Below are 25,219 nucleotides of genomic sequence, written 5' to 3'. Positions count from 1 at the left end.
GACTCTGTTTAAAAATAAGAGACATGCAATAAGGGGTTTTGAATCTTAGGCAGAAAGGAAACTAAATTGAGCCAACAATTGTTTCATTAACAGCAATATAAGGAATGAAAATGGTTAGCTGTTGTGGCATTCAAAGGACTGGAGTTTACATTTCTCACTTAACCCTTTAGAGAACAGATTCTTTATAAGGCATGTTTCAATAAAGACTCTGCTCTCCAATTCTGGAATCAGTAAAGTGTAATCTCATATTTATGTGTTGAATTATCTACCTACCTTTCTTTGTTCTCAGATCCACTGGCCAGCTTCTGTGCAGCGCCGTGGTGAATGTAGGATGGCAGGAAAAGGAGAACAGGTGAGTAGAGTGACTGATCTTACTGAATCTTTATTTTATATAGTGTTTATCATTCCAAAGAATCTTACATGTACAATACAACGTAATTATACCGCAATATATGCATGCAGGACAGGTAAAGGTCCTATGAAGCACTTTCTAGTGATACCATTTTTCTTCCTGCCTGCTGAAGGACACGGTCTCTAGTAATCATTAAGCATTCTCTATACAGCAGATTGTTCTGCAATCACATTTCTGCTTGGTCAGGTCAGAAACAGAATGAAATCCATGTATGACTCTCTGGAGTTGTTTGCTGGACACATTCCACTTTTCACTTTGGTGGTCTTGCTCTCGGTAAAACATTGTATGTAAAGATTTATTGAGTATTTGATATTTTTCTATAAATTTTAATTGTGGTTACAACTAGAAAGCAAAATGTATGCAAGGTCTATGCCATGCAAGACAGCCTCCTAGATATCCAAATGCAATTAAAGTCAATCTCTCTTTGTTTTATAAAATTATCAGTACAACTTCTTTGTATAGTAATATGTGCTAACATATTGTATCTCTGTCTTCCAATTACAAACATGTGCAGTAGTATGATAGTGTTCACTATGTAAACTGTTCACATCTTCATCTTTTTCGATAATTAACACCCTTGGTAATGAACATAATCAGGTCATTTATATATTGACCAAGTAAGTTTGAAACTAATGAATACAAGTACAGTATAGATGGATAATATATAATGACAAATCAAAAAGCAAAGGCAATTTGAAAATTTCACAGTAACTGCAATAGCTAGAAACTGAGGCACTGCAACATGTTCACAGTTGCTTATGGGTGGTTTGAATATGCACAGCACTCTGTGCATTTAGTTGAAGCTTTCTACCAATGAATCCATGTTCATTTAACCTTGGCTACAACTAGACTCATAGCAGAGTGCTACACTGTGTGTGTTTGAACTACCCATAAGCTTCTATCCATTTTGGTTACTTTGTAACTTTCAAATTGTCTTTTCTTTTTGATTTACCCTCATAACATACTGTATATCTATGCAAATACATTGTAATTATTAGTTCAATTGTATGTTTTTTTCAGAGGCAAGTGGATTATGGTACTAAACTTGAGTTGTTCCTTTCTTTGTGGCAGGGAGAATGTGCCAATTATGTGCGGCTGGTAGAGCCATGGAATCGCACTCATCTGTATGCCTGTGGGACTGGAGCTTACAGTCCTGTGTGCACTTTCATCAACCGGGGTTGGAAATCTGAGGTTAGGCATGCTTCTCTCACTTGAGCACAAAAATTACAAATATATCAACCTTACCATCATTTTATATCTCTCTCTCATTATCATTGTAGGAGTACCTATTTCGTCTTGTACCAGGAAAGACTGACTCTGGGAAAGGAAAGTGTCCTTATGACCCCAGACAGGAGAATGTTGCAGCACTTGTAGGTAAGCTGCCATTTACCATTTTTTTATACATCTACGTATGCCACATATGTGTTTATATATGTATGTGTGTAAAAATGTGCAAAATATATTTTTTATTGAGTCTTAACTGTTTTTTCTTGTTTTGACGGATAACATTTTTTTGGAAATAATCAGAGAAAAGTGAATAAAATGTTACTCTCTGTTAACTACATTCACAAAGGTAAAAAGTGAAATGAACCTTTTTGAAAGCACACAGACTTGGAAACATGGAAAACTTACTTGAAGCCATCTGTAAGCTTGTAGTTGGTTTGCTCCAATCCTTGAAATTAGGTACTAAAGTCACATACCTGAATGATACCACTCTTTTTCCATGTATGCAGATGGCAGTCTTTATGCAGGGGTCCACGTTGATTTCATGGGTACAGATGCTGCTGTCTTTCGAACATTGGGGAAGAGGCCAGCTGTACGCACTGAGCAGTATGATTCCCGTTGGCTCAATGGTAAATCGTCTTTTCTTTTTGTAGTAGTTACTTCTAAGTGAATAAGTTCTGTAGGTCATTGGTGGGACATGCGGTGAGTACCTAGAAAAACTTGTCATTTTATCTAATCTATTGTGATATCCCAAAAAATATTTAACCAGTGGCCGATATGAGGCTGAACATTAAACTATTCTTTATTAAAACAAAATGTCTTCTTGGAAATGCACTAAAATATTTCATCAGTGTCATTAGTGTTAATGTATAGCTTCTACTATATGCATATTAACTTAACAATTTTAACAACCTGTAGGTTAGACTGCTCATCTTTTCATGGTGAAAGACTAGTATAAGTAGGTCCATTCTCTACTAGTAAGTTTCCCTTAAGTTGTCATAATTAATACCAGTGTATGCTACTAATTTACTATCAATACCAGCTAGCTATAACATTTGCCAAAAGATATGATCCATAAAATAAAAGAAACCAAAGACATGAGGTCAAATTAATCAACTTGTGTAAACTGTAAATGGTAAGTTTCTAGCTTTGATTTCCTTCGTGTTAGGTTCAGTTTTCCTGTAACTATGAACAAGGTAAAAGGAATGCATTAAATGGCAGAATGAAAGTTTGATTTGTTTCCTGCTTTAAGTATCTACCCCATCCTATCTGAACACATTTTTATTTGCCTTGTTTCAATCACTTCAGATCCTGTGTTCATCCAGATGCATGTGATCCCAGACAGTGCTGAAAAGAATGATGATAAGTTGTATTTTTTCTTCCGGGAGAAGTCTTTGGATGGAGGGAGCAGTCCCAATGTGCTGTCTCGCGTAGGCCGGATATGCCTGGTAATAAATAATTTTGTTTTATTAAGAAGAAATAAAAAGAAAAATCCTGCTCATTGTACTTGAGGAGCAGTGAGCTACTCCTAACACATATTATCATCTGGCACCACAGTAGTGTGAATTGCTATCAGGATACGGCAGAGATATCCAAGCTTTTTTTTAATTTTGAAAACCATGCACGAAAACCGTTTGGCAATCATCTACCACTGCATGGTGACAAAAAATCAGTAAACTTAAAATTGGGTGTTTATAATAAAAACTGGACATTAAGAATAAAAGTACAGTTATTTAGGCCTGGTGTTTCAGGTGTATGTGCAGCTTCTTCTCTAAGTATTGAATCTTTGAAATAATCCTGATTCTGGGTTGGTTCTGGTCAAGACCCTGGCTACATACCTGGAAAGTGGTAATAAGTCTAATTATGTAAGGCTTAAAACTCTGGCAGACTTCTCTTGAAGACACGTAGAAGAAGATAATAGCATGAGAGGAATTTCGTTTAAAACTCATTACATATTGTTCATTAAAGCTTACTAGCAGTCATTCAAATATATGGTTACCAAGCCAGTGGTTTCCAAAGACAACCCTTGAGACATTTTGAGGTGCAAACAGCTTCAAAAGCACTCTGAATCACACACACACACACACACATACAGTACTTGCAGTAGATACTATGTATACTTGGAAGCAACTTCCTAAATGACATTTGGCCTCCCCTCTCAATCAGCCTCCTTTGGGACACAAGTCTGTCACTGCACTCACACACATTTCACTGCTCATTGTAAATATTTCTTTAACTGTATCTGATCCTCAAACAGAGTAACAGTGAACAATGTAAACAAAGTCATTTTTTCCATGTTTTGTGATGATTACATTCCATTACAAAATATGTTGTAAGAGAAATAATAAGAATGAATATACAAATATTTGCATATAATATGAGCACCTAACATTTTAGTACAAGTTTAATGAGTTTAGTACTAAAGTGTCATCTTTTTTTACTTAGTTTACTGCCACCCTCCATATTATCCTGGTGATTTGTAATAAACATGGGTGTAATTGAAACTGACATTTTTCTGCTACTTACTTCTTACGTCATGTTATTACTTGGCACATCTGCTTTTCCAGCCCACAGGAAAGGACACACACTTAATCTGGTGCTATCCTTTGATTCTGCTCCTTTCAATTTTATTCCACTTGAATTTCATGCCTTTGATCAGAGAATGTTTACTTTTAACATTTATGTTCAGTTACCTAAGATAAAACATAAATGTTATTTTCCTTCAAAATCTAACAAATGTCAAGAATCTCTGTCTCCTGATAGATGCACATATTGTTTCATCATGATAAGTGGTGAACAGGGTAACCCGACTTTGTATGTTTTACAGGTTCAATACTATTGTCTTTAAGCTGATTCTTCCAATATTTTTAATCTTTTTGAAAAATTTTCCATTTTGAAACCATTACTGTTTACCAACATCTGGGCACCACACCTTTACAAGCATTCTCATTATAGGCAAATACTATCTCTTATATCACAACATACCCAGTTTCTCAGATTTTTCTCCAGTTAATCATCTTTTAGTATCTGAACTGGTCCATAAATCTAATCTATCCATTTATCACCTTGAATCTATTCCCACAGTTTGAGTCAATGCTGGCTCACTGTCCCTTCCTGTTCCCTTCACTGCTGTCACTAACATTTCCCATTCCTCTGTTATTATTATTATTATTATTATTATTATTATTCCAGACTGTGCTAATTTATAGCTGTTAACCTTGTTACCAAACCTACATATAATAATCACAAAGCTTTCAGCAGCTTTCACCCTATGTCCAATGCTCCCCCTGTCTTGCCTGGATTTTAGAACAAATTGTTCTTTACCAGCTTTATGATCATTTCATCACCAATATATATTTTGTACCTTTTTAATCTGGTTATAATTCTAAACCTAGCACTGAAACAACTTTGTTAAGAGTCACAAATGAGCTTTGCGCTGCTGATTCTGGATTACTAAACTTTCTTATACTTCTGGATCTTGGTTCAGTATTCCACATCTTTTTTCACACAATACTACTGGAATGGCATTCTTCTTTAGGAATTACTGGTGTTACTTATTCATGGTTTCGGTCAAACCTTATCTCAGGGTTCAGTACTAGACCCCTTACTCTTCATCACTTACCCCCTTCCTCTTAATTTACAAGTAATTATGCATCACCATAGCCTTCGTTTTCATTATTATACTGATAATATTAACCTTTATATTTCTTCCAAGACCACTAAAGCCTGACCTTTCTTTCTCTCTGTTTATTTTTCTCCATGAATATTAAAAGTTAGATGGCACCTCAGGACCTAAAGTTTAATTTCAGTCAATGTGAAACTTTGATGGTTTCATGAATGAAACTCCTATTCTAGTATGCTGTCAAGCAGTGGTGTTTTGGGCATGAAACTTCTGGTGGGGCCATACAGACAATTAGAGAGGCACTGTCAGAAAGGGCAGAGCCATCCTGAGAAGCCATGCATAGGCTGCGTGTATAAGAAAGAGTGTGAGTGTAAGTGAGAGAGAAAGAGATAGGACTCCAGAAAATGTGACTATAAAATGTCAGCCAAATAATATTAAGAATTAACAGAAAATAAAGATCTATCAACATATTGTTATAATGTATAATCACCAAATGATAGTATTAAAAAATGTATCAACATCAACATTAAATTCTTAACACAGAAATGCAAATGGATATTCATAAATTTATCATTTTTGTTCAATGGGTGCTAAATTGCATGACAATAATGGCCCTATAAACTCTATTGTACATAAATGTAATTGATGTGACTCATGATAATCATAAGGACTACTCCAAGATGTACAAATTAAAACACAGTTTAAATTGTATCACAAAATATTAACTAGTGGGTCGATTAGAAGGGAAATCCTCAAGGCCAAGCTGAAAAATTCAGGGTGCACATGTATAAACATGAGCAAAAGGGTCTGACCAAGTAACACAATAACAGGCTGAACCATCCATCCATCCATTTTCCAACCCGCTGAATCTGAACACAGGGTCACGGGGGTCTGCTGGAGCCAATCCCAGCCAACACAGGGCACAAGGCAGGAACCAATCCCGGGCAGGGTGCCAACCCACCGCAGGACACACACAAACACACCCACACACCAAGCACACACTAGGGAGAATTTAGAATCGCCAATCCACCTAACCTGCATGTCTTTGGACTGTGGGAGGAAACTGGAGTGCCCAGAGGAAACCCACGCAGACACGGGGAGAACATGCAAACTCCACGCAGGGAGGACCCAGGAAGCGAACCCAGGTCTCTTAACTGCGAGGCAGCAGTGCTACCACTGTGCCGCCGTGCTGCCCCAGGCTGAACCAGGCACAATGAAAATTTGAAATACAGTGATCCCTCGCTATATCGCGCTTCGCCTTTCGCGGCTTCACTCCATCGCGGATTTTATATTTAAGCATATTTAAATATATATCGCGGATTTTTCGCTGCTTCGCGGGTTTCTGCGGACAATAGGTCTTTTAATTTCTGGTACATGCTTCCTCAGTTGGTTTGCCCAGTTGATTTCATACAAGGGAGGCTATTGGCAGATGGCTGAGAAGCTACCCAACTTACTTTTCTTTCTCTCTCTCTCTCTCTTGCGCTGACGTAGGGGGGTGTGAGCAGGGGGGCTGTGTGCAGCTGCTTCCTGAAGGACATGCTGCACGGAGCTTCGCATACTTAAAAGCTCAAAGGGCACGTATTGATTTTTTTTATCTGTCTCTAGCTATCTCTCTCTCTCTCTCTCTCTCTCTTCCTGCTCCTGACAGAGGGGGTGTGAGCTGCCGCCTTCAACAGCTTTGTGCCGGCGGTGCTTCGCATACTTAAAAGCCAAAAAGCCGTATTGATTTTTTTTTTTTGACTGCTTGCTTTGCACTCCTTTGAAAAGGAAGATATGTTTGCATTCTTTTAATTGTGAGACAGAACTGTCATCTCTGTCTTGTCATGGAGCACAGTTTAAACTTTTGAAAAAGAGACAAATGTTTGTTTGCAGTGTTTGAATAACGTTCCTGTCTCTCTACAACCTCCTGTGTTTCTGCGCAAATCTGTGACCCAAGCATGACATTCTAAAAATAACCATATAAACATATGGTTTCTACTTCGCGGATTTTCCTATTTCGCGGGTGGCTCTGGAACGCAACCCCCGCGATGGAGGAGGGATTACTGTACTCCAAAATAAATATTTTTCTAGATAAGAAATTGTATTGAGCATATAATGGAAAATTAGAAAAAAAGTTGATTATGGCGACTAACTTGAGTTTGTGAAAAAACATTGTAACAATTTCTTAAACTTTTGAGGCAAGTTTACTACTTATGTAATTTATGTACAACAGCATTATCTTCTGGAAGGGTTGGGGGCAGTATCCCACTTGCCCTTAATCCAGAGACTCCAGTTCACAAGTTAAAAAGCTTGTTGTTTTGGACATTCCTCTGTTATATGAATCCCATATTAATTTTGTAGCCCATTTCGCTTATTATTATCTCGATAACATTTCAAAGCTTCATCCTTTACCGCCCCATTCTGCACCTTAGAGATTAATTCATATATTTGTCAGCTACATGGTTTGGTCTTTGGTCCTGTATCCCTACTTAACCTATAAATAATCTGCAGTTGGTTGAGAACCCAGTTGTGTGTTTGCATAATAAAACTAAGGCTTGCATCACCCTTATCCTATATAAACAACTTTGGGTGACAATGAAATACTAAACTGATAACAATTGTGCTGTCTTACAAAGCAGTTCGTGATCCGGCAACCTCATATTTTCAAGATCTCCTCCAAGATTACATACCATCTCATTCACTTCACTCATCTTCTTCTCATTCTCCTTGCCTTCCAATCAGTCTTCCTCTCCTCCAAGGGAGGGGACAAGGTCTTATTAAACTGGCCTTTGGGTCTGAATTTCACTACTTCTTCATATATGTTCTGTAGATTCCTTTTCTTGCTTTAAAAACAGCCGAAAACTCACCCACCTCATCCTTGAATGTTCCTTAGCATCAATTCTCTTTTAACTCTGCAATTTTCTTTCTTATTTTTTGATCCTTTTTAATTTACACATATAAGATTACTTGCAAATACATATTTTGATATTTTTATCTTGTGTGTCTTCAAAGACTCAATCAAATGAATTTTACTATTAATACTATTATTATACTAATAGCATACTGAAGCACCTGTTTATTAAAACCGGCACAATGGTGTAATGGTAAGTCCATCTAACTTAATCACATCATGTATTTAGGGACCTGTGTTCACCGGATAAGCTAGCCCTAATGTCCCCCTTTCCTTGTGTGTCTTGTTGTTTCTTCATTGGATATTCTAGCCCTGACGTCCCTTTTTCTTTGTGTGTCTTGTTGCCTTTATTCATCAGCCCTCATGTGGATGCCTGACAACATTACACCTGAGCACGGACACTGGACGCCTGATGTTTTGTAGTTTTATATATAAATATATTTTAATAGCAATCTATAGATTACTTTTAAAATATATTTAGAAAATGGTTAATTTATTAAAATATATAGACTGTATATTGATGTAAGTGTTACATATACATAGTATTACTAGTAAATGAACATTTGAAAAAATACAATATCTGGTAGTTTTTAGTGTTGGCTTTTTGTAAAAACTAATACTGTTTTTACGATAAATAATTCTTGCCTTAACTCTAACTGTCTGTCTTATATTAAGTGCCTCTTTTATGCTTCTATTGTTCATTGTTCAACATTTTGAAAAGCTATATCTTTTTCTGTTGTCTAGAATGATGATGGAGGGCAGCGCTCTCTAGTGAACAAGTGGACCACTTTCCTTAAAGCAAGACTAGTGTGCTCTGTCATTGGAGAGGATGGAGTAGAGACTTATTTTGATGAACTCAGTTAGTACACCTTTACTAAAACTATATATTGGTCTACCTTTTGATTATCTGTACTTACTTCATTAAGAACAAAACAAGAAGTATTTTGGAATTTTATTATTATGGAATAATACAGTAGCTGGACTTAGAAAGTTTAAAGTGAATGTCTGGGCTCACAGTAAGTACTATAACCAACCTTTACTTTATCTATATACTATACATGGGTGTACAGCTACTTGTGGAAGTCAGATTCACCATGACAGGGAACGTTTATTTATCGCTGGCATCTCATGCCAAGTTGGTTCTTGGTTTTATACAAACTTTAAATTAAAAGTTGGTTTAATAAAATAGTTAACTAAATGGATGTTTATACCATCATAAAAATCTTGTTTTCTTTTGAATTTCATCCCTGCACCATGGAATTAACATGTTTAGAGCATTTCTGAGGCAAGCAGTCTTAAGGATTATTTAGTCTTATTTGAATCACAAGATATCTTAGTAACACATTCTTCTAACCATAATGAGTCCATAATCTTACTATACTGAATAAAGGTTGTTGATTCAACCCTTCCTCCAAATCACCATGTGACTCTAAGCAAGTCAAATGCCAGTGGTTCAAAAAAAGTGGTAATTCGTCCTGTTATTGCAAACATACTCATGTAAATGTACCTGTCAAATGTACAATAATAAAATAATATCCTCAAATACACTTTTAGTTTAGTTTAGTCTTGTAGGGTAGCATAAAGCAGCCCTGACAGGGTGTCTGTCCATTGCGGGATATAGTCATGTACACATTCATAGTTATATATAGCTAATCCAACTTGCATGATGTAATGATTGTGAGGGGAAACACTGAAGTACTAATGGAGAGTCCCTCACAGACACTGGAAGAACATTTAGACTCCACACGTACAATGACCAGGCACTGGATTTGAGTGGTAATCATTGCCCCACCAAGTCACCCTATCATCATTATCATCATATTATGTTTTTATTAAGTAAACTGAACTAATAAAGAGGATGGTTATTGTTAAATGCGCCAAGAGCACTTTTTGGTTCACTGGGGAAGGCATGTTTAGCTTTTATGTCTGTAACTGATACCTCATTTTACTAAACTTAATGAGCTCATCGTTATTGTTTATACAAACTGCAATATCTGTAACTGGAATTTAATGAAGATGTTTCCATGAAATTGAACAATAGATAGACAGTAATATAATACTGTACAATAATATAATCTATTGTTTCAGATAAGTCACTCAAATGAGTCAGTGAGATTACTTAGAGACTGATTACGGTTGTTGTAGATTGTTAAGAGTATATTTGTTATCTACCTTTGATAAAGAAATATTTGAGACTGAACCATTATTTCATTCTATTTTCTAACCTGTTTAATCCTATCTTGAGCCACAGGTAGTCTGAGACTATCCTGTCCTAATTAGACACAAGGGGATGAAACACCCCTGGATTGACATAATTTCATTTCAGGACACAGTCTTGCACCATCCACTCACACTAAGCCAATCATGAGTTGTCTATTAAGCTAAGATACACATCTTTGAAATATGGGAGGAAAGCCAAAACAGACATAGAGAAAACATGTCAACTACACACTAGCAGAAACTAGTCTGAACTTTGAAGGAACCCAGTCATCTAAACCAGTGGTTCTCAAACTTAGTCCTGAGGATCCCTTGTGGCTGCAACTATTTGTTCCAAGCAAGTTCTGTTTTTTAATTGGACACCTAGCCCAATGAAGCAAGCTGTTATTTCCAAGTTTTTATGTTTTGTTGTCAATGTAGAAATAATAACTAAGTTTTGTAATTTTTTTATGAATATTTCATGAGAATCATTTAGTGTTATTTTTTCTTGAAATTAGTTTTTACAGATTTCATTCTCCATTATTTAGTAATGAGTATGGGGCTGACACTGAAGTAGCTGCTTCATTTCAGCATGCTATGTTCTGAAACTGGTTGTAACTAAAACTTGCAGCCACATGCAGTCTCCAGCACTGAGTGAAAGAACTACTGATGTAAATGTTTTATTCCTTGACTCCTAGATAACCTCTATTATCTTTTCTAAATACAGTCTTTACTTGAGTTAAAATTGACTACACTCTGCTGGTGTTATATATTTTGTTTTTTAGTCTTTTCTGGTCTAAAGCGATAGGACGTAATTTGTACTTACCGAAGTCCTGAGTATTAAAACTTTGGATAAGTAGCAAATTTAAAATTAAATGTTAAGTGGCTTCCTTACAAATTATTTAAAGTAATTATAGTCATAGGGTTACTGTTGCTTATTTTGTCATGTAGCTCTTGAAACTAAAACCACATACTTTGTTTATGGCAGGAGACATGTTTATCCAGCCAACTCAAGATGAACGCAATCCGGTACTATATGCAGTATTCTCAACAACCGGGTGAGTAGCCTCTCTACCTTTAAAGTATTGTAAGTATATATATGTTTTAAAATAATGAGCATGTTTTGCGAATGTTTTTCTTTTTCCTTTCTAACAGTGTAGGTTTCTTTTTGCATTTTATAAAGCCTTTTTTTTTATAAAGCTTTTATAAAGCTGCTGAAAGGCGTGAAGTTTAGTTTAATAACATGCACAGTAAAACCACTAATGTTAAATTAACACATGAAGGTGTATGTATGAAAAAATATTTATTTTAATAGTTTAAATCAACACAATAAGAGTCAAACAAAAACTTGAGAATTTGCTGTGTCTATTACGTTAACATTTCTTCAAACTGGTTTTAGAATATTATTTATAAGCAAAATAAGCTAAGTACTTCTACTTACCCACAGGGAACTTGTGAGAAGAGGAGAGACTTTATCATATATTTTACAAAACCTTTTATTTTCTTTCTTGTCAGACCTGGGGCCTCATGCATAACGTTGTGCATAGAATTCACACTAAAACATGGCGTATGGACAAAAGCGGAAAAGTTTGTACACACAAAAAAATTCAGATACATAAATCTATGCATTCCCCAACTTCCACATTCTTCCGCTCCATAAATGCCAGTCAGTGTGAAAAGTAACGCATGTGCACGCCCCTGCTGCCACTGCCAAAGTCCTCCCAGAATTACGCCTCTTTGAATATGCAAATCGATATAAATATCCCTTAAGTTCAACATTCTGTGAAAAGGCAATGGCAAAAGCATGGGGGGAATAGAAGAATTTCAGAGAATACCAAGTAAAGGCAAGGAAAAACATACTATTTGTTGGTTTAAACAGTGGTATAAACTAAAAAAGAAAGTTGATCGAGTGACATAGAGTGTCAGAGAAACTTGAAAGTTCAAGTTCACAAAGTCGCACAGTGCCTGAAATAAAAAAGAAGTTGTCAGATATTAAAGTCGCTGTGAAAAGGCAAGTCGTAGCCCACCGTCCGAGTGTCATATGAAAGCTTATTAGGGTGCAGAGAAAAGAAAAAAAATAGGGACACAGTGGGGGAAAAAAAGCTTGAAATGTCAACTTTAATCACATAGTTTATTTTGTCATTAAAGTAGAACATCATAAACTTCATCTTAAAATCGTTTAATTTACTTTCTCAAATCCCATCGTAACTAAAGTAGCATGTTAAATGCTTTGTTTTGTATGTGTTATTCTATGTGCTCTGTGTGTGTGAATCACTACGTGCTTCTTAAACAGGCTTTCTCTTCCTCCGACTAGACACAGAATCCATTACATTCATGATATTACAGCTCTCTGAATAATTAAAATACTGAGATGTATGCTTGATATCATTTTCATGATGATAGGAATTAAAGCTTGTATTAAGCATGGGAACACAGTGGCGCAGTGATAGTAACGAGCCGGCACCCTGTCCAGTGATTGTTCCTGCCTCCCGCAAGGTGCTTGCTGTGCCATACGCGACCTTCGATGAAATAATTTATTGCAGCAGTACTGTCTCTTTCAAACGTACTAACCTCCTATTCCTGTCCTTCCTTTTCTTTCTCCAAGTAACCAATCGCCACGCAATCAGCTCTGTAATAGACGTTAAGCTATCTGTAAGCTGAGAACACCGATTCTTCAAAACTTTTAAGGAACATTGAAATATCTTTGTAGTACATGTTTAATTATTCTATCCATCTATCCTTCCAGTGTCGTGCCAGCCCCAGCAAGAATACAGCGCGAGGCAGGAACAATCCATGAATGGAGCGCCAGCTCCTTGCTAGCACTGCGACACCGTGTCCTCACATGTTTAATTATTAACAATATAGATTATTTAAATGAAGTTAAAGTTTTACCTGTATAATATAATAAGCATATTTTGCTGCATTTCATCTTAAAAATGATATTGTCATCATATGTAAATATGTGCTTTGTAAAGTGGCCCAGGTTGTGAAATATTATAACAGTATCACAAGTTTACAGTGAGGTAATTGTAATTATAAGTACAAACAGTTCTACAAGGAGCACTTGATGGACTGATTGATTGCGTTTATAGTTCTTGGGATAAAAATGTTTCTGAACTATGAGGTCCGTACAGGAAAGGCTCTGAAGAGTTTGTCGCATGAGAGCAGTTCAAATAGGCAGCATGGCTGAGGCAGCGTGTGCTAGATACTGTTTAACGATAATTCTCTTTCCGATCAGCTATTGTAGAGCTGTGATTCCACACTCAGATACAGTGATATAAATACTCCGAGTGGTGCAGTGAGAGTAATAAGATGATCCTCTGTGGCAACCCCTAACCGGAGCAGCTGAAAGAAGAAGAAGAAGGTGCAGTGAGAGTAACAACGCTAAAGCAGCTATTGTATTTGGAATAGTTTGGCTATTCCGTGGACAATTATATTGTTTCAGGTTAACTACAATCAGATGCCTTAAACTAATAAACATTATGCGGTTAATTTCAGTGTATATAATACAGCTGCGTCAGGGATGTGGATCTAAAAAAGAAAGGGAAACCACACTGGAACAAAAGCACTGCTTTGACGCTGGGTGCCGCCAGTTTGCAAAACCGAGCAGAGAACTTGTGTATGCCAGGGTTTGAGGTACCGTGAAAATGTGCGTGGCTTTGCGGCAAGTTTAGGTTTTATATATTGTGATTGAGCATGGAAACGGGAGTATGCAACATTTTTGTGCGTACGCACTGTTTATACATGAGGCCCCTGGTGATTTCAACCAGGCAATGACTTTCTTAAGCAAATATCAAAACTCACAAGAATAGAGGTGAAAAATTAGAAAACAGATAATATCAGTGGAGACAATATGTTTATTATTAAGTCTATAAAAGAACAGTGTAGAACAAGAGATTAGATAGATAGATAGATAGATAGATAGATAGATAGATAGATAGATAGATAGATAGATAGATAGATAGATAGATAGATAGATAGATAGATAGATAGATAGATAGATAGATAGATAGATAGATAGATAGATAGATAGATAGATACTTTATTAATCCCAAGGGGAAATTCACATACTCCAGCAGCAGCATACTGATAAAGACAATATTAAATTAAAGAGTAATAACAATGCAGGTATACAGACAGACAATAACTTTGAATAATGTTAATGTTTACCCCCCCAGGTGGTATTGAAGAGTCGCATAGTGTGGGGGAGGAACAATCTCCTCAGTCTGTCAGTGGAGCAGGAAAGTGACAGCAGTCTGTTGCTGAAGTTGCTCCTCTGTCTGGAGATGATACTGTTTAGTGGATACAGTGGATTCTCCATGATTGACAGGAATCTGCTCAGCGCCCGTCGCTCTGCCACAGATGTCAAACTGTCCAGCTCCGTACCTACAATAGAGCCTGCCTTCCTCACCAGTTTGTCCAGTTGTAAGGCATCCCTCTTCTTTATGCTGCCTCCCCAGCACACCACCGCGTAGAAGAGGGTGCTCGCCACAACCGACTGATAGAACATCTGCAGCATCTTATTGCAGATGTTGAAGGACACCAACCTTCTAAGGAAGTATAGTCGGCTCTGTCCTTTCTTACACAGAGCATCAATATTGGCAGTCCAGTCCAATTTATCATCCAGCTGCACTCCCAGGTATTTATAGGTCTGCACCCTCTGCACACAGTCACCACTGATGATGTGATGTGATTAGAAATGTTTTATAGCTTGGCATGACCATTTTCATTATTTTTACATATCTTGAAGTCATTAAACCATTCTTCCTGTCCAAACTACAGGAAACATCATCACTTGTTTAACACAATAAAATGTGACGAAGGCCCAAGTTAGTGCTGAAGAAAGAGTTGCCTTTATGTTAATATTGATGACACACATGTGGGTTTGCACTGGGAATTGTATAGCTATCAAGACCATAACATTCTCTGGTATTTTTTCAGATACCATTATTTATTGTTAAATTCATAATCAGTTGAAAACCACAGATCATTATTGTTACTCTCTTACAGGTCTGTCTTTAAGGGATCAGCAGTATGTGTCTATTCCATGTCTGACATTCGGACCGTCTTCAATGGACCATTTTCGCATAAGCAGGGCCACAATTACCAGTGGACACCATATGCTGGGAAAATTCCATATCCACGTCCTGGAACTGTAAGTAGAATATGAAATATATTGTGTATATTGTGAAATTAGACAACGAGTGAGAAAATGAGCATGAAACATGAAAGAGTTCCCATTGTGTTCAATTCATTAGTACTCAGTTCTTCTAATTTATCTTACTGGTCTAAATCAGTTTATGCATTACATGTCCATACTTGATGGAGAATAACATGAAACTGTTGTCCACAGTAAATATGGTAAGGTAACAGAAATATTCAACACTCAGAAAGTACATATCAGATCAGATAAATATGAGGTGTTCATATAAGAATATTAAATGTGAATATAAAATGGAAAATATCAAGCTTTTCTCATTATAAATTCTATATAAAAATACAATTAGTAGCAGTCTCCATACATTGTAAAAATCAAGCTGTGCAATATGTGCCGGTGAGGGTACATTTGAGTTGCAAAATTGAACAAGACTTTACCAAAAAGATCCAGCTGCATGGAGAAAAACCAACAATTTCATCTTTGGTTGCTTTATCACTTCAGTCCTGTGCAGAGATAACTCTGAAAGCTTTATATCAAAGTATTCAAATTTCAAAAATATTCAGGTAAGCTAGTTAGTACATGGTAGCATTGAAAGGTTTGGAAATATTTACTAGTGAATATTTTAAAGCTACTGTGATTAAAGTGTCATTGCATTTTTAGTGAAAACTAGCAATGTCTGGATTTGTGAAACTTTAATTTATTAAATGCTTAAAGTGTGAAATGTCATCCTCAGACTATCTTTCTCTTTTGGCTAGTGTCCAGGAGGCACATTCACTCCAGGTATACGCACCACTAAGGACTTTTCTGATGAAGTAGTGAATTTCATTCGTACACACCCGCTCATGTACTTATCAGTGTACCCTTTGAATCGTCGGCCTTTGGTGGTCAGGACAGGAGTTGACTATCGTTTTACCACTATTGCTGTGGACCAGGTCGATGCTGTGGATGGCCGTTATGAAGTTCTGTTCCTTGGTACAGGTGTGTTTTTTTTTCAAGATTGTACATTCTCTATGAAGCTGAAAATTTATTTTTTGAATCAATCGCAGTGTTATGTATTTATTCATCTTATTAACAGTTCGTAAAATCAAAAATGAATCACAAAAGATTGAGAAGGCGAAAAAAGCACCACCAGTTATTTGAAACAATATTTTTCATATCCAAAGTTCAATACAGTATTTCACATATCCCTCATCATTCATAACAAATTATTGTCTGTATTTAAAGTACAGACAAATATGCAATTTTAGTAAGAATTTCAAATTAAAATAATTTTACAATTCTAAAATAAAGGAATAATGTATCATAATTCCATAAATAGATATTGTGTATTACAGGGTAGTCATCAAATAAAGATAGTTATAATAATTAAGAAGTTAAGGTAAAATCTAACAAATATCCAATTTTTAATGTTCTAAACCTGCTCAAGCCAACTTAAGGGTTAAACAAACGGGCTTGATGAAGTGAATGGTCTCTTCTGGTGTGTCATCTTTCTTATGTTATTATGTAAGAGTCACAGAAGCCATGTTCACTTAAACTGAATTAATTCACAGTAAAAGCAACCATTCTTCTAACAGTGTTATAAGAAAGGAAACTGGAGTACCTGGAGCAGCCCACCATGGGAATCTAAACCTGGGTGGTCAGATGTGGCAAAAAGCATTCTTTACTTTTACATAGTTGCTTATCACTTCCAATAACTTATTTGAGAATCAGAAAAACAAATTTTGTATAAGTAATTTTAAGGCAAAAGAAAAGAAAGTGAATTTACCTGAAAGCATGTTTACCTTGAAGGGAAATCATATTGTTATTTTAAGCGGAAATGCTTTCACATGTATTTTGAATATCTGAATATAATATGTTATTAATTTTTATGCATAGTGTATTGAATGTAATATTCTGCTGACAACTTTATGGATCATTTTGATTAGTATGTTTTTGTTTTTTTCGATACACATTTCTATATCCTGTGTTTCATGCTATTAGTTTGTATACATTCCCTTCTCCAGATCGTGGGACAGTGCAAAAGGTAATTGTGCTCCCTAAAGATCCCAGCACAATAGAAGAGCTCATTCTGGAGGAGGTTGAAGTGTTTAAGGTAAGAGATACATCACTATGTACATTTCAACTTTATGATGTTTCTCCAGTCAGGTCAGTCCTTAAAAAATAGGTTAGCTTGGTCCTTGCTTTGTCCTTAGTGTCACAAGGAGCTTGTATACTATGTATTGGAAGTTACAAGACAAATGAAAAAAGTCTGATGCAAGTAACCCTTTCTTACTATGCCCACACCTAAGTCAAATGATGTTTCTTTTCCTTTGTGCTGAACTGAAATTAATTGTATGAATGGGAAGTTCATTTGTATCTTATCTACATTTGTTTTTTTTCTGAGCAGCATGGTGAAGAAGTTGGTATTGTTAGCCATTTAGGGGGCTAGGTGGAATGTACTTGTTTAAATGTTTTACTGTGAGTCTTCTGAGTCGACTTTGGCATCTTCATATAGTCTACAACCTATAAAAAAGTCTAAAAACCATAATCTTAATTAGTGTCTCTTGATTGCCTTGGTGTGAGTGAGTGTTCTTGTGATAAAGTGTCTCTCCATGTGTGGCTTCCTACTTCATGCAACAGGTCATTTTGTATTTATTTGAGAAATTACTGTTATCATTTACAATAATAGCAAAACATTACACTTCAGTGTCTTGAAATCATTTTATATACTGGTAGTGCTCAGATTTCAGTTTTCAGATTAACACTGTCAGGATCTGACTGTCAAAAATGTACACTTTATAGGTATTTGACTTTCATCATCTACTGTAAGTACAGCTATGAGCTATATTGAGTGAAATAATTAGTGTTGCTAGTTATTGATGATAACCTCAGCAATGAGACCGCTAATCTGTAGGCTAGTTATTTTCTAGATGCATAAGATTCACATTGATAAAACACTAAGATGAACATCTTGCAAAACTGTTTAAAATGTGATTTAAAAAAATGCTCAAAGAGAATAATAAAAACACATAAACAAGTGAACAAATTAATGGCTCTTCTTCTACAAAATAACATGTTTATTTAGCTGGTACACAACTGTGTTCAATTTGTTTTTGTTTTTTTACATAAAATAAACCTGCCTGCACCTTATTGGCATGCTGAAATTGGTATGTGAGCTAGGGAGGAAATCTGGATTTCTTCCAAACTATTCAAAAGTATTTCCCCTTTCACATTTTACGGTTTAGCAATGTCTGCATTATGACATGTTTTTGCAAAATAGCTCTGGTTTTAGCTTTGAATAAATGTGGATTTGTGCCATTTATTTTTTTGAATCTTTTTTAATGTTGTTTGTTTTCAGACTTTGGCACCTGTCAAAACTATGAAGATATCATCAAAAAGGGTATGTCTTTCTTCATTTTTGGTATGAGGTTACCAAAGTTACTTAACAAAAGTAAAAGAAGTATTTCATAAAATAATCTATTTGAGTAATCTTTTATCCCTAGGTCATTTAAAGCCACTTTTCTGAACTCAGCTTAAGGTTTCTTAAACTAAGTTGATTTATATTTTGAAATCAGTCAAAATACTAAACCTGAACCATCATCTGAAAATAAATCTCAGTCCAATTAAAAAAAAAAAAAAGAAAATGTTTGAAATGATGTACGTGCCATCTGAGCTAACCATGAAGGTTTCTCTCTGCACACTGTTTAATGCATCAGCACACATGTGAGAGGTGAACATGCTCCTGCACATGAATGCACATAAACTGAAAACTACAAAGGGCATAAATTAGACTAAAGAAAAAACCTGAAAAGATTATGCAATGTTTGGAGTATTCATGTTTAGAGGTTTTAGTGAAGAAATGACAGAGATCTCATAAACACTAAGCACATACATATGCACATTTATTTTCAGATTTATGCTCTGTTATTCCTGTAAGGACACTTGTCATTTAATAGTGTGTTACAAAATGCTTATTCATTCTTATTGTCATTCTCAAAATGCCCTCATTCTCATTATGCAACCTAGAATGTGAATACAGTTACATTGTCCTCTAATAACCTGAAAATATAATTCAGATATACACCATACTATATATAAGACCAGAACATGGCTTTCATACATATGAGAAGTGAAGGAAAATAACACCTTTTATTGGCTAAGTGAACAGATTACAATATGCAAGCTTTTGAGGCAGCTCAGGCCCCTTCTTCAGGCAAATTGTAGTACAGAAAATGGAGTTCCATGTGTTTATATATAAACTGGGAAAGAAACAGCATTCAAAAACCTTTAAGTGGGTCATTTTCAATGTCAAAAATTAACAGACCTCTCCAGCCTAAGATTCATTCTTGATAAGATCTCTTGATAAGATAACTGTCCAACAAAGTCCTTTGAAGTTTCTGATGAGTTTTCCCTAAAATGTGGATCTATAATCAAATCGAATAGGTCAGACAGAGAGATGTAAATAATCCTCATATCTGGTCATAAAATTCTTGTCTCTATTTAAACCATGCAATTGTGATGTGTTGTAATGTGTTAAATTTTAAGTTTAACTGCCTGTTCCTTTCTCTCTAGCTGTGTCTTGACGTGTCATTTTCTTTTGCTTTACTTATTGCATCTCTAATGGCTAATACAGTACATCACCCTACTACTCCAAAAATATACTGTATTTTATGCACCATACTCTTCATAATGCCAAAGAAATTCCCTTCTATTTATAAAGAAGTCAACAGGTAGAAGTCCCTGTTCTGTGGATTCAGAAAGTATACTGTATCTTATGTTGAATCCAAGCTATACCATTTTCTTTAAATATATCACTCAGATAATACATACATATGGCAGAAGTAAGAACAACTAAATTACATTGTGAAGCACTCTGCACTATCATTAAATGATGTGCATGGAAGAGCACTAAATTTGTTGTATGAAATGAGAACATTACGTTAATTATATTTGGGACTGCATCATCTTCTGCTTTCAACAAAGCTCAAATATATATATATATATATATATATATATATATATTTATATATATATATATATATATATATATATATATATATATATATATATATATATATATATACAGTATATATATATATATATATATATATATATATATATATATATACAGTATATATATAATGGTCAATATATGGTTTTGCTTTTAAAAGAAGTTAGTTTTGAAAATTAGTACTGTGAATGCAAATAAAGAAGAAAGTTAAACCCTACATCAAGTTTTGAACCAAAGTGTTCAAACTTGGTTTGGAGGACCCCTGAAAGTTGGATTTCTTATCTTTTATCACTGAAAATTGAAGAAAGGTAACATTATCCTGAGTGAGCATCTGACTTCTATTTGTAATTCTCATCTTTCACATTACATTACATAGCTTTTAGATATAGCACTTTGAAAAACACTTAACCCAATGTAAGGTTACATTGGTTTGAGATGTATCCTGACAGCTTTGAACACAATTTAGAAAATAGTTTTATGGGGGCCATCCATCACAGACTCAACACACACACACACATACACCTATACTCATATAGGAGCCGTTTAGGTCTGGCAATGAACCTAACATGCACAGCTTTGGGATGTAGGAGGACAATCTACATAGACACATGTCTCACAGTTATGAGTGAGTCAGTGCTATAAGTGCCTTCTCCATTCATAGGAGTGTGACCACTTAGAATCAGTCAGTATTTTTGGCGTTTATTTCAGTTCTTTTTTTGTTTTTTTTTGTTTATCTGCGAATGCCACCACTAAGTTCCACTAAGAAAGCAAAAATAAAGGTGGCATCATTAAATAAATGGAACCAACACTACTTGTTTTGCAACATGCTAAAGCATAGCTCTTCCATATTGTAGCACCTTGGAGGGGACTCACAGTTGGCCACAGAATAGTAGGTGGTGCTTCAGAGCCTGAATTTAATGGAAACCTTATGTGCCTGACAAAATTATTCTTGTTGCAAGTTTTAATACACGGCCCTCGAGGGAGAACAGCACTGGTTGTTTTGTAGATATAGAACGTTTCCTTGTTACAAACTCAATAGTTTTGCCACCTTTTTAGTGAAAAATGCAAGACACTAATTTGGTGACTGTTTTTTTTTTTAACCCTGCGGAGTCAGTGATACAAAGTTTATTTGTGGTTTAAAGGACATTGATAATGTTAACTAGTATGTTTCAGGAGGTAGTCTGGGAGGATTCTGCAATAAAAAACTTTGGTTATCACTGCAAAATCTATAGATACAAAAAATTCCCTCTTTAGTACATTTTATTTTCATTGCTAAGACGATAAATCAACTGTTAAATGTACAGTATGTTTAAAAGAGAGCCATGCAGTAGAGAAGAACAGAATTTTTAAATTGGTGAATAGCAGCCTCAGGGGCATAACCAAAGCCAAGAAAGAAGATTTTGGATTTAGAGAAGGATAGGAAAAACACCAGATGCTGGCATGAATAATGTTTTGCTAACAAGAGGGTGCTGTGCTGGTTTGATACATCTCAGGTCAGGGAAGGTTTAAGTACACTAGATCCCATTTTTGTTCTATTGGTTTCCCACAGCTGTTTGTTAAAAGGAGAATGCAAACTGAAGAAAGCATATGGTGGCTTTGCACATTATGTGACACATCCGTCAGATTGATGGGCAAGGGAAAAGAGATCAAAATGCTGTCTTTGAGTATGAAAAGGTTATTGCCTCTATTGAACTCAACATTGGCCACAATTACCTGGGAGAGTTATAAAAGGCCCCTGCTGTGCCTTTAGTTAGCCTTCAGTTCAGTGCTTGTAGCTCTCTTACCCAACACTTCCCTCTAAAGACTCTTAGATTTGTTGTTTGTCTAGAACAATGGTTCCCAAGTTTAGCACTCAGTGTAGTTTGCTCTGCTGTCTGCATTCCTAAATGTGATTATTAGGATGCAATTAAGGGAGCAAACTCTACAGAAAAAGGTCAATTAATAGGAAAATGATAAAAGAGAGTTAAGAACTTAGAACTATGGCAAAACTATGAATATTTCTAAATTTCTTATGAATGTAAATCTCACTCTTCTGCTCTTACTAAATGCAAAATAAGAGAGATAACAAAGACCAGCTAATTAAAAATGAGATCAGTTTGAGGTAAAATGACATACTGGATTTGAAACTGGTTGGAACAAAAATCTGCAGCCTTATTGAGTCCCCCAAGACTTCAATTGGGCCATTGGCCTACAAGGATACTTTTTGTATTTAGTTCTCAGTGCTTGTCTCTACAAAACCTAAAGTAATAGTTTATAATTCTTACCATCATTTAGTATTCAGGTTTCTTGGCACTTGCATTTTGCTCATGTTTACTTAGAATTTGCTTTTCAAATTTACTGCTTTGGTTTATGTTAAGTAATTCCTTCCCTATGTTTCCTCTTGTTTTATCCATGTATTTTGTTTTTGCATTTTTTTTATTGCATTATTTATAGATACTGTATGTTTATTTGTATATTTTTCTTTCTTTTTGGATTAAACTTTTTAACTATGTTTTTTGTTTCATTTGTTTTGGTTATTTTGAATCTCCTTATTTTCTTAATTGTATTATATACTAGGTATTTCTTTTCTGCTTATGACTTTTTCTCACATGCCAAAGATGTCAGGTTAATTGGTGACATTATATTGTCACTATTTTGAGTGTGTATGAATGTGTGCATGACTGTTCCCTACAACAGATAGGCTTCCCATCCTGATGTAACTTCTGTTTTGAATCTGATGCTACCTGAATGGCATTTGTTTTCCTAAGACCTCAAAATCAGTTTAAGTTAATTTAGCAAACTGAATAAGGAGTCGTTTAATAAAACATTTTAAAGCATTGCACTGTCTTAAGTTGACTGGATGCATGCAATAATCCCTCTGTGAGTAAATTTAAGTGTGACCTATGACAGCCATTCAGGTTTGGCTTCTGTCTTGCTTCCCATTTTTCTTCGATGTAGTCAGGTACTGTCTCAATTGAGGAAAGAATTAACTAATGATTCATAATGTAATACTTTAACAAAAAAGCAGAGTTATGACAGTTCTACTCACTATAATTGTAACTTATTTCAGGTTTTAGTACATGGGAAATTTATACTGTATATTCTTTCTGCTTTTTCTTTGCAATAAGTTAAAACTTGTAGTAATCTGTTTTACATATTATCTATACAAATATGCATACAAAGTAAAAAATATATATTTATTTTATAATAAAGACAACTCTTTTATTCCTTGCTTGCAGCAACAACTTTATGTTTCTTCAGAAGGCGGCTTGACTCAAGTTTCACTTCACCGCTGTGGTGTCTATGGAAAAGCATGTTCTGACTGCTGCCTAGCCAGAGACCCATACTGCGCTTGGGATGGGGAGAACTGTGCACCCTTTACTCCAGCTACCAAGAGGTATGTGCTGTTTTAGCCTTCATATTTTCCAAAAGCATCAGATGAGCTGTATAATGGCTAGAGCAAGTTGGGTTTAATCACTAATAAATGCAACTGGCTGAAGCAACATTCTCCTTCTGCAGAAACATTTGTCTCTGATGCATCACTTTATATTTGAAGGTGTCATCTGTAATTTCTAGGAAACATTCATGTTAGCATTATCTCTTTGTGTCTGCTATGCAGGAGGAGTCGCAGACAAGACATTAAATATGGGGACCCTTTACGGCAGTGCCGGGGATTCAATGCTAAAGGTGAGCAGATCCTAATCAAACAGAAAAGTACTAAAGGTGTTTGGGAGGTTGCAGGCATTTAGCATATATGTCTTGCCAAAAATTATCTGGAACTTTTTGAATAAGTTACTGAGTTGTACAGTTAATGGAATATAGGGGATTTCAGCAGAAAGTAGTCTTACAGACCAGGTAGTTTAATTGACAAAGTCATGGCAAAACAATGGTTTGGGCCTATGGATTCGGTGATTTCTGTTAAAGCCCCAATTATATTTCATTTGCATAGTCCTCTTTCACAGGATTGACCATCATGGTTCTCCATCTTATTTAGTTTTCAGTTAGCCCCTATACTTCTCCATGTTTTTTTTACATCTAATCTTTCCCTGATTTCATCTAACCAGGTTTTCCTTGGTCTTTCCTTAACTTTTTTACTATTTATGCTTGCCCCTAAGATGTACAAGGCTAGATTTCCAGCTTATCTCCTCACCACATGCTCAACATACTTCATCTTTTGTTGTGTTAAAGTTATTCCTTGATGTTTCATTGTTTTTGTTCTGAGTAAAATGAGTATGTTAGTTACTTTGTTTATCCAGCTCATTCTTAGAGTTCTTCTGTAGTACCTTTGCTCAAAAGTGTCTATTTTCCTTTTCAGATCTTTCCTCAAAGTCCATGTTTCACAGCAATAGCCAAAAATTGAAAAAATGTTAGCATTTCATTTTCAGGTTGCATTTTAAACCTCCTTTTATTAATTGTTTTTCATTTATTCATTTCCCATTTTCTGTTATCCAGTTTCACAATTATTTGTACTCTTTAATCTACATCAGTTTAATTCCTTTGGCCACTATCTCATGTCTTTCCTGCAGTTTTATGGATTAATGATTAATTAATGTATATGTTTAATTCCATTTCGTATTCTTCTTTAATTATATTGTATTTATATTGTATTGTATTTAATTATATTGTCAATTTGTTTCTGTAGGTCTATTTCATTCTCAGAATCAGTATTGTGTTATCTACATACCTCCTCCAGTGCAACTGTTATTAAATATTCACTGTATAAGTCGAACAATATACATGACAAAATA

The 25,219-nt window shown here is 35.4% G+C and overlaps 1 protein-coding gene across 1 annotated transcript in view; it reads left to right on the top strand.

The window, feature by feature from the left end:
- Positions 1-25,219, top strand: part of LOC114660515 (semaphorin-3F-like) — a 171,631-nt gene that overhangs the window by 136,505 nt on the left and 9,907 nt on the right. The window contains exons 4-16 of the mRNA XM_028813257.2: positions 290-352; positions 1,484-1,603; positions 1,693-1,786; positions 2,146-2,265; positions 2,945-3,084; positions 8,893-9,007; positions 11,333-11,402; positions 15,355-15,499; positions 16,258-16,480; positions 17,506-17,594; positions 18,840-18,881; positions 23,711-23,868; positions 24,091-24,158. Of these exons, the coding sequence (XP_028669090.1) occupies positions 290-352; positions 1,484-1,603; positions 1,693-1,786; positions 2,146-2,265; positions 2,945-3,084; positions 8,893-9,007; positions 11,333-11,402; positions 15,355-15,499; positions 16,258-16,480; positions 17,506-17,594; positions 18,840-18,881; positions 23,711-23,868; positions 24,091-24,158 (1,447 nt within the window). The remainder of the gene's footprint in view (positions 1-289; positions 353-1,483; positions 1,604-1,692; positions 1,787-2,145; positions 2,266-2,944; positions 3,085-8,892; positions 9,008-11,332; positions 11,403-15,354; positions 15,500-16,257; positions 16,481-17,505; positions 17,595-18,839; positions 18,882-23,710; positions 23,869-24,090; positions 24,159-25,219) is intronic.

The sequence above is a fragment of the Erpetoichthys calabaricus genome, chromosome 11, assembly GCF_900747795.2.
Source record: "Erpetoichthys calabaricus chromosome 11, fErpCal1.3, whole genome shotgun sequence".
NCBI classification, from domain to species: domain Eukaryota; kingdom Metazoa; phylum Chordata; class Cladistia; order Polypteriformes; family Polypteridae; genus Erpetoichthys; species Erpetoichthys calabaricus.
Note: the sequence above shows the minus strand (reverse complement) of the source record. Positions and strands in the feature narration are given on the sequence as shown.